Raw genomic sequence first — 15,218 nt, forward strand, 5'->3', positions numbered from 1 at the left:
ACCAAACTCCAGAAAAACACAGGCAGCCTCTGCCAGGCCTACAAACGACCTTCCATCAGTTCTTATGCTTGTGGAAAAGCAAAGTTAAAGGGCAGTGGGCCGGCAGCCGTTTGCAGGGGGAGTCTGAGGCAGTAGCTTCTCCTGTTTCTTGTTTGTGACTCAGCACCTCATAGAAGCCCTCAGCTCCTCCTTCTCAAACTCCCGCGGGAGAGTCTGAAGTCTCCTGTGCCTAGTTTGTTCCAGAAGCCCTCAGCTCCTCCTTCTCAAACTCCCGCGGGAGAGTCTGAAGTCTCCTGTGCCTAGTTTGTTCCAGAAGCCCTCAGCTCCTCCTCCTCAAACTCCCGCGGGAAAGTCTGAGTTTGTTCCAGGGCAGTAGGGAAGCCTACTTCCTCCCTGCTCACCCCCACCTCCAGGCTGGGCTGTCTCTTACCTCAGGCAGCAGTGGTTATCTGACTCAGGTTGCAGCTCTGAAGAAAGGGAGCCTGTGAAAGCTATGCTGACTTGGAGCAAAGCCAAGCCTTCACGCCCGCTCGTACATTGGTACACGGCGCGCAAACTGCCCCACTGGATAGGACCTTGACAAGGTGACTCCACCTAAGCAATTCCCAGAGCCTTGCTGAGCCACCTGCTGAAATTTGCCTGCTGGCAGCCTTTCCTTCCTGAGAGCACAGGTGTCAGGCACATCACATCACAACACACACACACTCTCTCTCTCTCACACACACTCTCAGACACACACACTCATACATTCACACGCACACACTCACACATGCTCACACTCACACACACTCACATGCTCACACACACACTCACACATGCTCACATACTCACACACACTCACTCACACTCTCACACACTCACACATGCACACACATTCACATACCAAACACACACACACACGGCCCCAGAGTTTCTCAGAGGATACATGCTTTCAAGTCTTCCAAGTTCTCATAAGAATTCTCTCAAGTTGGGAAGAGGGTAATTGTACTAATTCAGCATTTTTGTCAAAACTATCAGCAATCAAGAAAGTTACCCAAAAGGTTTGTTCAAAGGAGCAGGACCTTTCACCCTGAGCCTTATCTCAGACAACTCGTGTTTTTTCAAGGTGTACATCAGCTGGTGTGGTTGTTAGTGAGAAGGCATAAGGAAACCACCGAAAGGTTCTCTCACAGAGATGGAGCATCTACAAAAGTCCAGAGCAGAGGGGAAAAGCAGCAGACTGGGTGCGGCCAGGAATAGAGACGTGGGTAGTGGAAAAATCATGTGGAAGGAAGTAGCTCAGGGAAGGGAAGCCTGTGAGCTGGAACCGCCTAGGAGTTTAGGGTAAAAGAGGAAGTGAGGAGGGCCAGGATGCTAGTGTAACAGGTAAGGTACATATGAACAAGGACTGAAGAAGTCTAGAGGCTAGCATGGCCTTTGAAGTGGCCCTTTGTGGTGGGCAGATAACCAATTCACTAGTTCCTGAGATTTGCTGCTTGTATACTCCAGCTTGAGCTGAGCCTGAGCAAAGACTGTCATGATGGGGTTATCCACTACCTTCAGGGGAATTGGGGCTCTGTTTTAGACCTGACAAAGGTCACACTAGATCGCAAGCTTCAGACTCCTTTAAAGTTTCAATTATTTTTCAAGGTGGCTAAAGCTGTATGTGGCCCTGAGTCCCATCTAGAGCTAAGTATAAAATTCTGTGTTCTCAGAGCAGCCTCAGCAGAGATTCTAGAGTCACCAGGACACTGGGCTGAGCGGAAAGCAACATGTTCCCTTGACCCAAAGACTGCTCGAGGAGATGGATAGATCTCTTTTACCATATTGCAGGCCCTGGTCCTCCAGTCAATGGTGAGCAGCACCTAGAATTCGGTAGAGTCAAGCTTGACAAAGGGATAGGATCAAGGCCCAGGTAGACAGTAAGCTAAGGTAGGGCCAAGGTAGTCAACAGGATCAGATAGAGACCCAGGTAGACAGTAACACAGTATAGGGCCAAGGTAGACAATGGGATAGGATTGAGGCCCAGGTAGACAGTAATGTAGGGTAGGGCCAAGGTGAACAATTCAGTTCTTTTCTAAGTGAAGCTAGTGAGGATGTAATGTTAGCATCTAACCTCTGCAACAGCTGCCTCACCCCATTTCAGACACCTACTGACACACTATACATCTCTAGCTGACAGGCAATCCCAGCAGAGTGGCTATAAGTGCCTGGCATACATAGGATTGTGGGGAAATGTGGTGTGGTTAACACCTAGCTTAAACTAAACTGCTGAGACTGCCTTCTCCCTGTGACACATATGCATGCCCACATAGATACATATTGAAAGACCCCCAGTGTAGGGAGACTCTCACTCAAGTCTCAGGATAACACAACCCCGCCCCCCCCCAGTAACTCATGAAAGACCGTCCTTGCTGCAATCACACGAGGTTTATTCGACAAGACAAGAACCAGTGCACCAGGGCCAAGATTCATAACCCACGCAGGGGAGGAGTTCGACCGCGAGTAACTGGGAGAAGGGGTTTTTAAGGGAAGAAACCACAGCCCAGTAATCCGAAGTGGGTAGGGAGGGCATCTTAGAAAATTCTGAAAATCCAGTGATGATCACAAGGGGGCAACTCCCTGTTTCTCAAGATTATTCTCAAGATTACAATCTAACTTTATCTTCAGCTAATTCCTGAAACAGTCACTAAACTGGCTAATCCTAGATTTCTGATTCTTCTCTTCCTGCTTAGGTTTTTGGCTCTATTTTTTCCTGCTGGAGGGGGATCCTGAATTTATCCAGGTCTTTCAATATCAAATCATCCAGTCTCATTGTCCTCATCCAAATCGTGAGCTGTCTCCTAATTTCTAGAAAACACCCAAATCTCTCTATATAGGCACATTTCAGGCTATCCAATAGGCAACTTTGTATAAACACAAAAAGCTCATTTATTTCCTTCTCGTACATCTAGTGTTTTTAATTGTAATTTTAATTAAATCCAAATCAGAACCGGCAGAATATCTGCCTTTCCCAAGCTCATTTCCAATCTCTCTTAACTTTTGGATCCTTAATCTCTATCATGTCTGTGCTCCCCTTATGTCCAGAATCAACATCTTAGTCTCAGGCCATTCCATATTTCAGATAAACCACTGTTTTTGATAAAACACCAAAACAGTGTCTGTGGATTGGGAGTCCAGAGTGGTTCACTAGATTATTTGGGCTCAGTTGCCTCACAAGGTTGTAGCGAGTTAGCACCCAGAGGCTGGGGCTGCTCTTGCAATGCCTGAGTTCGCTAGCACATGGCCAGGAGACCCCTCAGTTCCAGGCTGTCTGATGCACCAGTCTTTCCATAGCCACACAGACTGTGTCTAAGTCGAGAATATGTCCACATGCCATGGTTTCAATGAAATAGGTAGAAGTGCCAAGATAAGTCCTCCAGAATTTCTCATGTTAAAGAAGGAAGGCTGGACAAGCTCAGTTGGTAAACATCTTATTCTTCACCCTGTTTTTCTGTTTAAAATACAAACATGGTATGACAAGGTGGTATGAGTACCTTCAGGCTGCAAGGAAAGATGTGCTCTGTGTGGTTATGGCTCAGAGGAGCCTGCCCACTTGAGGTCACTTTAGTCTACCACAATGCTGCTGGGCCAGCTCCCTTAAGGCTTCTGATTATATGACCACAGATCTCTATTTTCTTATGTCATTCTTCTGTAGTACCTATTATACACACCCGTGTAGAACACTAGCCAGCACTTGAAGTCTTCGGAACACCCTTTATAATGAGCACTCTTGCAGAAGCTCAGTGTGTTAAACAAAAGCTCCAAAGAGAAAAACCCTTTTACTGGACCACAGTATAATGGAAGTCCCCCAGGAAATTCAATATCATTGCAGACTAGTTTAAAATTAATATAATTCTATCCAAATCTAATGAAATTTAGCTTTTTAAGAGGTCAAAAATCTGCACTTAAGCATTGGAAGGGGCCTATACTGGAATCTGGAATGACCTCAGACCAGTTTTTTACCTATTCTACATAATCTATTTTCCTTTCTTGTGAAATTAATATAATACTGTTAAACACTGATAGAGTGTAACACGGTGTAAGTCACCAAGAGAAAGATACTGTATACAATGTTTTCCAGCTTTGTACGGCTGTAGAAAGCTTTTGCAGTGGCCAATTTTACTTACTATTCCAAGACAGAAGCTCATAGAATCTCTCCCAAGTCACTTTGCACATTCATATAGTGTGTGTGTGTGTGTGTGTGTGTGTGTGTGTGTGTGTGTGTGTGTGTGCATGTGTTGGCTAGAGGTTAACATAAAGTATCTTTCTTAACCATCCTCCACATTATATTTTGAGACAAGAGTCTTGTAGTAGGAGGCCACTCATTCATTCCTGACTGCTCAGTCCCTAAATAACCACTCTTAAAGGAGCCCCAGCATTAAGCTGTGGTTAACTCTGTTCTTTTGTATCTAGAATTCCTTTCTAAGCTTTCTCAGGTTTTATATGGATTTAGCTAGAATATGTTGGGTGCCAGTTTGTAACAGGAGGTTATTCATTCATTCCTGGCTGCTCAGCCCTGAAATAACCATACAAAAACTTTATTATTTGCAATACTGTTTGACCAATAGCTTAAGCATATTTCTGGCTAACTCATATCTTAAATTAACTCATTTCTATTTATCTGTGTATAGCCATATGGTTGTGGCTTACCAGGTAAAGTTCCAGTGTGTCTGCTCCTGGCAGTGGCTACATGGCATCTCACTGACTCTGCCTTCTTTCTCCCAGCATTCAGTTTAGTTTTCCTCACCTACCTCTGTTCTGCCCTACTATAGGCTCAAGCCAGCTTTCTTTATTCATTAATGGTAATCACATCATACTGAGGGGAATCCCACATCAGGGTCTCTCACTGATCATGGAACTCACTGATCTGTCTAAACTGGCTGACCAATAAGTTCCTGGAATCTCCCTGCCTCTGTCCCCCATGGCAGAAGTCACAGGTATACACCACTGTGCCTGATTTTGTGTGGGGGTTTTGGTAATATGAACTCAGGTCCTCATGCTTACACATCAGCCATTTTACCTACTGATCTCTCCAGGTCCCCCATTTGGCATTTTTAAAGTTATATATAAGAACTTGTATTTTTTTCAGATTAAAATAAAATTTGTATACAAGGGTATATAAATATATAAGTCATTGAAGAAGGCTTCTATCATCTTCCCTTAGGTTTACTATAAATTTCTTTGCAACTATTACCATTTGGGCTTTAAAATTTGTCATCATTGAGTATGAAATAACTCTAGCTTGGGAAAAGTGTTTAAATATCTCACAGGAGAGAAAATGAAAAAAGTAGCAGTGAGAAAATGAGTTCAGGCTCCCAGCCCCTTGGTTTGGATGAAAATGACTCCCACGGGCCCAAACATACATGCTTATTCCCCGGGTGATGAACTGCTTAGAAAGAATTAGCAGTTTTCAACCTGTGTGCTGTGAACCTTTTGGCGTTGCATATCAGATATTTTATATTATAATTCATAACAGTAGCAAAATTACAGTTATTATGTAGCAACGAAAATAATTTTATGGTTGAGGGTCACTACAACATGAGGAACTATATCAAAGGGTCGTAGTATTACGAAGTTTGTAAACTACTGGATTAGGAGGTGTGGCTTTGAGGTTCCTTCTGCCCACTGCTTGTTAGTTGTTAGTCAGGATATAAAGCTCTCAGCTACTTTGTACTTGAATGCCGCCTCACTTCTTAATGTGATGATAATGGACTTAACCTCTGAAACTGTAAGTGAGTCTCTAATTCAATGCTTTCTTTTATAAGAGTTGTCTCTTCATAGCAATAGAACAGAGACTAAGAGAGCCCTCCTACTCATTCTTGTAACCCTGCGGTGTTTCTTTTGACCAGGGGTTCCCCCTTTCTTCCTGTCATTCCAAACAACCAGACATGTCCTCTGGAAGACAGATTGAATAACCAGGAACGCACCATAGCTTTCCTTCTTGAGCAAGCCTTCCGCATCAAAGAGGACATCTCCACTTGCCTCCAGGGGGCTCAGGGCTTTCGAAAAGAAGAATCTCTTGCCAGGAAGTTACTAGAAAGTCACATCCAGACCATCACTAGCATCGTCAAGAAACTCAACCAGAACATTGAGGTAGGTCTGTTTCCACGTGTTGACATCACTGCTGAACAAGGGTTATCAACCACCAGAGTCATTTTCAATTATGGAAATGTGTTGCTACAGCTCCAGAAAAAGAGTTAAACTTTTTGACTATAAGTTATGATAAAAAATAAAACAAAAACCTTCCCTTAGAAAGTACTAAACAGCTATTTTCTGACAGTAAAGAAAATGCTTTAGTATGTCAAACATTGTACTAAAAGACTTTATTAGCCTAATCCATAAGACTATGATAATTCGAGTAGAGCTTTATATGCATCAACACACTGAACCCAATGACCCTCTTCCCAGTTCTCTCTTCTGCCAGCCTCTCAGCTGTGCACTGCTGTGCTCTAGTTAGACCTTTGCTGGGGTCCAGCCCCAACATAAATTATTTCTCGGACCAGTGTAGAGGTGTGGAAATAATTGAGGCACAGTTCATACAGCGATATGGGGGAGGGGGTCCCAGGGTTCATTCAAATCCTGAAGATCATCTGAGTTTATTATCCAAACAGCTTTTATATCAAAGGGTAAACTGAAGGGGAAGTTCATTATCATTCTGTTTCCGGAGTAGTAGGACTTAAGTCATGTCCGCAACTACGGCAGCTCTGTAACAAAACATAGCCTGAATTAACACCTCTTCCCAGGCGATGTCCATAATTATAAAGAAGGAGCAAAGCAACATTCGTATATCCTGACCCTTTGTTAGGGATGGCAATACTTTGTCTGGAAAGACTAGGTGACCTCCTTCCTCCTGTGAGGCCAAGTGCAAACTATGGCCTGAGAGTGTGACTGCCATACAATGCAGAGATGACTGCCATACAATGCAGAGACATGGGCTTGTGTGATGCATAGCCCTACAGACCATCCTCCTGTAGCTGTCCCTATGAATGCTCCTTATTTTCTTCACATTCCTACTCAAGTGCCACCCTAGATGACAGCACTTAGTCCCCTCCGGCCTCAACAGTGTCTGCCTCCCTTCTATTCCCCCTTTATACAAAGTTCTCACCACCCTAGAACGATCACTGTCATCTGTCTGTCTGTCTGTCTGTCTGTCTGTCTGTCTGTCTGCTTTCCTCTTCCTAAATACAATATCCAGGAGGCAAAGATTTAGCTTAGTTCACTTCACATACCAAACCCCTCAAAAAAGATTTTTAAGATGTTAAAGGAAACAAAGTTGATCAAACAAGATCCCTCCAGTAAACAATGGGGAGCAAATGCTCAGTACAAGCCTTTGGTTAGACTTCTGTCAGTGTGTGCCCATGGTGAGTCTGGGCAGACAGCTTCCAGAGACAGCTCAAACACCTGGAGAACCATCAAAATTGACAGTGTCCTGCACTAGACTTGCCCCTGGCTAGTAACAGTGAAACTTCAGGGCTGATTCTTTTTTAGTAGGAAGAAAATGAGACATCATCCATGGAGTTAACTCAGCATAACTGGCTCCTGAACTCATGTAATGACTGAAGGTATTTATAAACTGGATGTTTGTGTGTACGCCTACTAGAATTCATAGTGTAACTGAGAGAATAGAGGAAGTTAAAAGCTCAGCATAAAGTTACAAAACTGAATGTGATTACGGTGCTTATGCACCCAGGCATGCTGACATGTGCCTGTAATCTCAGGAGTTCGAGGCAAAACAAGGGAATCACAAGTTCTAGGCCAATTTGAACTACACTGTGAGACCTTGTCTTGCAAAACCAAAAGTTGAAGGTAAACTCAGTGGAGATCACTTGCCTGGCTTGTGTAAGTCCTGAGACTGATCCCCAGGGCCACAAAAAAAGCATCCAAGATGTTAAGATAATTTAATTAACTATGGCAAAATAGAAACTACTAGGCTAACATTAGTAAATAACTCAGCTAATGAACATTATATAGGAAAATGGAAGCTATTCCAATATTTTAAAGAAAACTATACACATCAACTCAGTTCATTTGCACATTGGTCCTAAAAATAGATTCAACTATGAAATAAAACTTAACTCAAGCCCTTGACAGAAATGGGGAGGGTTATTTTTACCACCGTTGCAGCAGTGAAGTGGCTTTCCCGTTTTAAAAGTCAAATGAATTTTTGAGACATGCTGGCCTTGAACATGCCTTTTCATTCCCAATGCTAGGGTACAGGCATGCACTTACAGTTAGAAAAAAATAAATTTAACCAGGAATTTACTGGGAACTCACCAAAGCCAGCTGGACTGGGACTGAAAGAGCACGGGATCAAACTGGACTCTCTGAATGTGGCTGACAATTGGGGAAGACTGAAGGGCCATGATAATGGCACTGGGATTTGTCTCTACTGCATGTACTGGCTGTTTGGGATCCTAGTCTATTTGGATGTACACCTTCCTAAGCCTGGATGGAGTGGGGAGGGCCTTGGACTTCCCACAGGGCAGGGTACCCTGCCCTCTCTTAGAACTGGAGGAGGAGGGAGGGAGGGTGAGTGGGGTAGTGGGAGGGAAATGGGAGGAGGGGAGGAAGTGGAAATTTTGAATGGTATTATTTATAAAGCAATGAAAAATAAATAAATAAAAAGAATCAAAAGAAAATCACTGCAGCTTCCAGCTGGGACCCAGAGAGTTCAGGCTTCTGAAATTATGGAATGGGGGCGGACTCTGGCATCCTTTTTATAGAAGGAGTAAGCATTAGGCATGGACAAAGAAATTTTACAGTTTTGAAGAGAAGCATTTTAAGATTTAAGATTTCTGATAATAAGGTTTTAGCTAAAGTTTTACCCAAACTTAGAGATCATCTTCATAGTTAACAGTTTCTACAAGGATCCTCCAACTCTTTCAAGCACAACCGGTTTCACAAAGAGGGAGGTATACTAAGCAAAAACAGCAGGAAGGCTTTTGGTTAAAGTTTATAGGACGGGATGGTTGTCTACTGAGGACCAGCCTTCCTATGTTCCAGGTTAGGAGCGTGAAGATTAGAATTACTAAGCAAAAGGAATAGGGATATAAGAGAAATGAGAGGCAGGAACACAGAACAGCCCAGGAGGTATTCAGTGAATACTGACCCCAGGCATGCTGATTCCCTCCAAAAGGAGATGCAATCAACTTCATTAACATGATAGAAGGAATAGCCTTGAATTTTGTGAGCCTTGGTCCAGGTGCTCCTGCTGCACCTCTGTACTCGAAACACTAATTAACCGCACCCTAGGTCGGATCTCTTTGTAGCCACACCTGTCGGCTCACACCTGAGGACCCACACACACCATTCCATTAAAAGTAAACTTTGGTTCACGGCAATTGTCAATTACAAGTGAAAGGCAGGTTATTGTAAAAACTATCGCTAGCTATAGAGAGCTATAGTAACAGAAACCAGCCTTTGGTTGCAGCCAGAGCTGCTGGTGAAAGCAAGGAAGACCCCTGGGAGGCTAAGAAAACTCATAGCATGACAGGCTGCTCCTGATTTCCTAGGCTACAACTGAACACACTCACTTTTATTCTTGGATTCTTCAGGATTACCCCACAACATATATTCTTGGAAGTGGACTTACTAGGGTGTAGACATGATAAAATTATACATGTTGCTAAATTGGCTCCAAGAGTAAATTGCACTAATTTACACCTCACTAAGGTTCTGTGCAATGCTTTACACTGGGCTTATGCCAATTTCTAGATTTATTGTTTCAATCCTTGCTATGTACAGAAATTAGGTTTTGGATTTTTTTTTTCCTTAAAGATGTTGAGTTCACTTGTTAATCTGACTATGATAATTTTGTAGTAAGGAGACTAGCCAGTGGTACACTGTTAAACACTTTACAATGAGCAACCACTATTTTCCTGAAGAAAATCCCTACTCTGTTGTCTGACTCCTTTGATGGTATATATTTCCACTATGATTTTAATCAACCCTCTGTGTCAGAGATAGCAAGAGATTGTACAGTAAAGACTCACATTGAGGCCCTTGCTGGCTGGCTGACATCAGCAAGCCCTTGGTGAGAACATTTGTTTGGGGAGATTTGTCATTGTTGTTACATTGTTTTAGTTTTATTTCACTTTTTTATGGACTCATTGGGAGTTTTATATCATGCATCCCAATTCTGCTCACCTCCTGGTCCCCCCATATCCTCTGCCATACACTTTGCACAAAAAGAAACATATCAAGCACATGTTGAGTCTGGCATCACAAATGATGGGGGGACAGACCACCAAAGTCTATCAGAAGCAAGCTTTATTCCAGAAAAAGAAAAAAAAAATCACCATGGGGCACACAAAGCTTATCAGCTATAGCTGTGACCACAGCCAGAGACCAGCTTCTGTAGCTGTAGGAATGGGGCTGCTTTTCAGCCTCCTCTTATAGTATGGTATGGGTCAAAAAGCTTTTACAACCTTGGGGTCAGGCTTAAAGTCACAATACATTGTAAGTTTTACAACTTTGGTTATAGGGTGTCAATTTAGGATGTTTGTAAAAGCCTGTGGCTGGTCCAGACACTTTTTACTGTCCCTGAAAGAATACAAGACAAAATGTAGAGTCACATAGCAGTTAAGAATTAAGGGAATATAAGCAGAGGGTCCCAAAGAGGGAATGTCTGCAGTACCTGCCTAGCTGGGAAGCTGGAAGACAGGAGACAAATGGGCTGGGCGGTGGTGGTGCATGCCTTTAATCCCCCAGCCCTGGGGAGGCAGAGGCAGACAGATCTCTGTGAGTTCGAGGCCAGCCTGGTCTACAAGAGCTAGTTCCAGGTGAGGCTCCAAAGCTACAAAGAAACCCTGTGGGTGGGGGAGGGGGGTTACCTCTCTACACAGTGGCTGCCAGGATTTTCTTAAGGCAGAAAGTGTTTGTTAAAGGTTAACAGTGGCTGCCAGCTTTCTTTCTTTATTTTTCTCCCAAAATGTGTTTGGGCTTACGACTTTACATTTCAATATTCCTAGACTGGACCTTTTATTTCTATATTATATTCCTGGACTCTTCAGCAAGCAAACAAACAAAAGAAAAAAAAAACAGAAAACCTAAAAACAAAACAAAAAAAAACACAAGAAAAAAATCTCTTTGCTCCTGCATCTTTCCTACCTCTCCAACACCTCGTCATTCGTCCTGGTGGCAATGGAGGATTGTATGATAAACAATACAAGGCATATAGTACACCTCTTTTTCCATCAGTTTTACTGGCAAATGTTCACTGCAATGACTCACTGGTCTGGTTCAAGGCGTCTGGATGCTCACTGGGACTCCTGGGATATCTTGTGAGAGTCTTGGAATCTGGCGGTTTTCATTCCACCAGACCAGTTCCTTTACTGGCTCCAGTAGGTCCTAGATGGACCAGGTGCTAGGGAGGGTCAACCCAAGGCCTGGATGAGTTGTAGCCAAGCTGGTCAGTCCCAGGCTCCTGAAGCCAACCACCTCGGGCCAGGGGTGGCCTCAGCTCCCCTACGTGCATGCCTTTAGACTCAGTCCACCCTGGCTTGTGGTGAGGGGTGGGGACCATCTCTCCAATGCACAGGGGCCAGCTCTCCTGCTTTAGTCTCCAGGGAGAGTCAAGGCCAGCTTTCCCAGGGCTGGCAAAGGGAGGGGCAGCTCAGCATGGCCCTCTGATTTCATCTTGCATGGTTCCTAAGGCCTCCTGAGGTGACACAGGTCACAGACATCCACACTGACCCAAGCTATAACTGGACCGTGGACTCAGACATGGCTGTCAGCAGCAGCTTAGGCCTGGACAACATCCTGGCTCTGGGTGGAAGGAATGACCACTCAGGTGAGAATGGTTCTGGTTGATAGACGCCATCAACACCAGGGTTGTGGCCCTAACCCTGAGTCTCTATGTTACCTTTGGTGGCAATGCAGGATCTGGACTTCAGCATCTGGGTTTGGATGTCACCACTGCCCCAGCAGCTATATGGCCCTGAGACACTGACATGGCTCTGGAACTCAGGTGTCTGTACAGCCTTGGGAGGTAACAGGAGTTTCAGACATCAGCAAGGACCCTGACTTGACTTTCAGCTGCAGGTCTGGTCCAGACACCACCATGACCTTGTGTAGCAATATAGGCTGCTCAGATCTGGATGTAATCCCGCCCTTGGACACCAACCTGGATTCAGGTGGCTGATCTGACCCTGGGCATCCTAAAGGCACTCAGGGGCAATAGGAGTCACACAGATCAATCTGGACCCTGGCTGCTATAGGGCCACCGACCCAGACATGGCCTCAGGCTGTAACCTGGTCGGTCAATATCCTATCTCCAAGTGTTAGCCCCAGCCACTCAGATCAGATAGCTCTGGTATCAGCATGGCCCCTGGACAAGCAACAAGGCCACAGGCTGCCGCCCAGAACCCAGGCTTCCTTTGGCCTTTGGTGGCACCATGGGACTTGAGCATCAACATGGACCTCAGCTACTGTAGGACCATAGACTCAGACATGGTTCTCGGAAGTAGGCTAGGCCTGGTTGTCATCATGGTCCCAGGTGGCAGCAAAGGCCTTCCAGATCAGTAAGTCTCCAGTGGCAGTGTGGATCAGGGACCCAAACACGGACCCAAGAGGTGGCCTAGCCCACTGGAATCAGCCTGGAACTCAATGGCAACAGGAGCCGTGGATATCAACACGGACCCAGGATACTGTAGGACCAGGGACCCTGCCATGGCCCTTGGCAGCAGCCCAGCCTGGACAGACGTCCCCCTGTCTCCTCCTCACTGCCCTTCACCACGGCCCCAGGAGGCAAGCAGCCCACCCACATCTGTCAACTCCTCACTGTCTTCATTTCTTCCTTTCCGAGTCTTTCCACAGAACATTCCACTTCTCTCTCTTCATTTCTCCATTACACATTGCCTTACTGTAATAAGGCCCACATGCCTGGGGCCACAAGGCACCAGGCAGGGTCCTAGGTAGCAGAGCATTGAGGACCCCAGCTGGCTAGGCCCGGGCTAGGCAATAAAATTTGTAATGGCTTCCTGTGTGGTTTTCTAATTTTTTATTGTTTTTATTGTTATGTATTTTCTCCCCCTCCTCTTCTGCCCTCTCTAATGATCCCCATGCTCCCAATTTACCCAGGAGATCTTGTCTTTTTCTACTTTCCATGTAGATCAGATTCTGTGCGTTTTTATCTTGTTTTTAAAGTCTATTTACATGTTTCATATAAAGTTAAACATTCAAATATTCTGCTTTGCAACTACAAGGTAACCAAAATTACTGATACCTTTTGTCGTGGTATGTAAGGTCTTTTTCATTCCTATCGTTCACTTTTTAAAAACTCCTTTTGCCTGGTAAAATTTATCAAGTTTAAACACAGTTCAGGCATTTTTTTCTCACCTTTGTGTGCTGTGACACCATAGGGTTGATGGAAATCATAATAGAAATATTAGTACCACAAGTAGAGTTGTAGCAGGCTTTCTCTGACCACCACTCCCCAAATCATGACACGGAGACTTATTATTAATTATGAATGCTCGGGCTAATCTTATGCTTGACCTACTAGCTCTTATAAATTATATTAACCTGTTTCTCTTTGTCTGTATTTTGCCTCAGGGCTTTTAACCTTTCTTTCATTCTATATGTCCTACTCCGTGTCTGGCTGGCTCACCCCAGACATCTACCTCTCTTCCTCCCTCGTTCTCTTCCCCTCATCTCTCTCTAGCCTCAATTCCTCCTCCTCCTACTTCTTATCCTCTCTGCCTACCGGCCCTACCTATCCCTGTCCTGTCTAGCTATTAGCCATTCAGCTTTTTATTAGACCAGTCAGACTGTAGTGGGCAAGGTAAAACAGGTACACATTTTACATAATTGAACAAATGCAGAATAAGCAAATGCAACACATCTTTACATTCAGTGATATTCTGCAATATAAGCAAATGTAACACATCTGTACGTAGTTAAACTAATATTCCACAGCAAGGAGTCAAACACCACAGAGCAGGGATTTTCTCTCAGAAAAAATACTGGTTATTTATTGCTAAATGTCTTATTAAATTCAACCATTTCCAGAAATCACAAGTTATTTGTTTTCTCCAAAGTACTATGCTCTTTTTCTCAACTAAATGTTTGTCAGTCTACACTGAAGTTGTCAACTAAAATATTATTTTTAATGGATATGTATTTTTTTCATTTTTAAGTTAATAGTTACAAATTGATATAAAATATTTTAAAACTACTATTCTCAGCACTGCCAACTTGGTACTACAGGAAAAATGCCAGAACACATTTGAGATATGACTAACAGGGATAAAATCTGAACACACATAAGAACTCTTTCACAATCTCTAAGGAATGAATGTGGAGTAGACCCTTTTCAAAATGATGTCTAGTTTGGATTTTGTCTCCTCCATTGTCTGGTGACTCCTCTTAAATTTCTTTCATATCTGTTTATAGATAGACAGACAGACAGACAGATGATACATAGATATTGTAAGAAGCCTCTTCTGTAGTGGGTTTCCATATGATCAAATGGCCCTTAGTGTTAGCTGTTGGCTGGTCCTCCCATGTTCCCTCTCTTTCTCCTTTCCTCCTTTTTTCTCCTGCTCTAATCTACACTATATCTCTTCATAACCATGTATTTTAGTTTCCCTTCCTTGAGAGATCCTTCCCTCCCCCGAGACCCTTACACCATCCCTAACCTCTGTGCTTATATAGATGTAGATTGCCTGTTGAATATTTAAAATAAAATAAAATAAAAGCTATCATCTACATATAAGGAATATATACCATATTGGTCTTGGGGGGGGGCATTTCCTCATTGAAGATAATTTTTTCTAGCTCCATATATTTACCTGAGAATTTCATGATTTTATTTTTTAACAACTGAATAATATTCTATTGTGTAGACGTATGGCATCTTCATTGCCCATTCATCTGCTGATGAACATCTTGGCTGTCTCCAGTCTCTGGCTATTAAGAAGAGAGCAGCAATGACACGGGGGCAAGTGTCTCTGTAGTAGGATGAGAGTCCTTTGTGCATGTGCCCAAGAGTGGTGCAGCTGGATCTTGAAGAGGATCTGTTCCAGCTTCTTAAGGAACAGCCAAACTGATTTTCATAGTAGATGCCAATGTTTTTTGATTGAGAGATTTGACATAAAACCTTGCTTTCTGGCTAGTGTTCAGAAATTATTACGACTTCATTAGCCCCCTGGCAGCACTTCATCAGCCTCCCTTAGTTAATACAACTTCCTCTCTCT

General features: G+C 43.7%; 1 protein-coding gene across 1 annotated transcript in view; it reads left to right on the plus strand.

The window, feature by feature from the left end:
- The window catches only part of Fam81b (family with sequence similarity 81 member B), a 75,955-nt gene that overhangs the window by 20,158 nt on the left and 40,579 nt on the right, over window positions 1–15,218 (plus strand). The window contains exons 4-5 of the mRNA XM_013349651.1: window positions 5,871–6,114; window positions 11,695–11,812. Of these exons, the coding sequence (XP_013205105.1) occupies window positions 5,871–6,114; window positions 11,695–11,812 (362 nt within the window). The remainder of the gene's footprint in view (window positions 1–5,870; window positions 6,115–11,694; window positions 11,813–15,218) is intronic.

The sequence above is a fragment of the Microtus ochrogaster genome, chromosome 19 (genome assembly GCF_000317375.1).
Source record: "Microtus ochrogaster isolate Prairie Vole_2 chromosome 19, MicOch1.0, whole genome shotgun sequence".
In the NCBI taxonomy this organism is placed as follows: Eukaryota; Metazoa; Chordata; class Mammalia; order Rodentia; family Cricetidae; genus Microtus; species Microtus ochrogaster.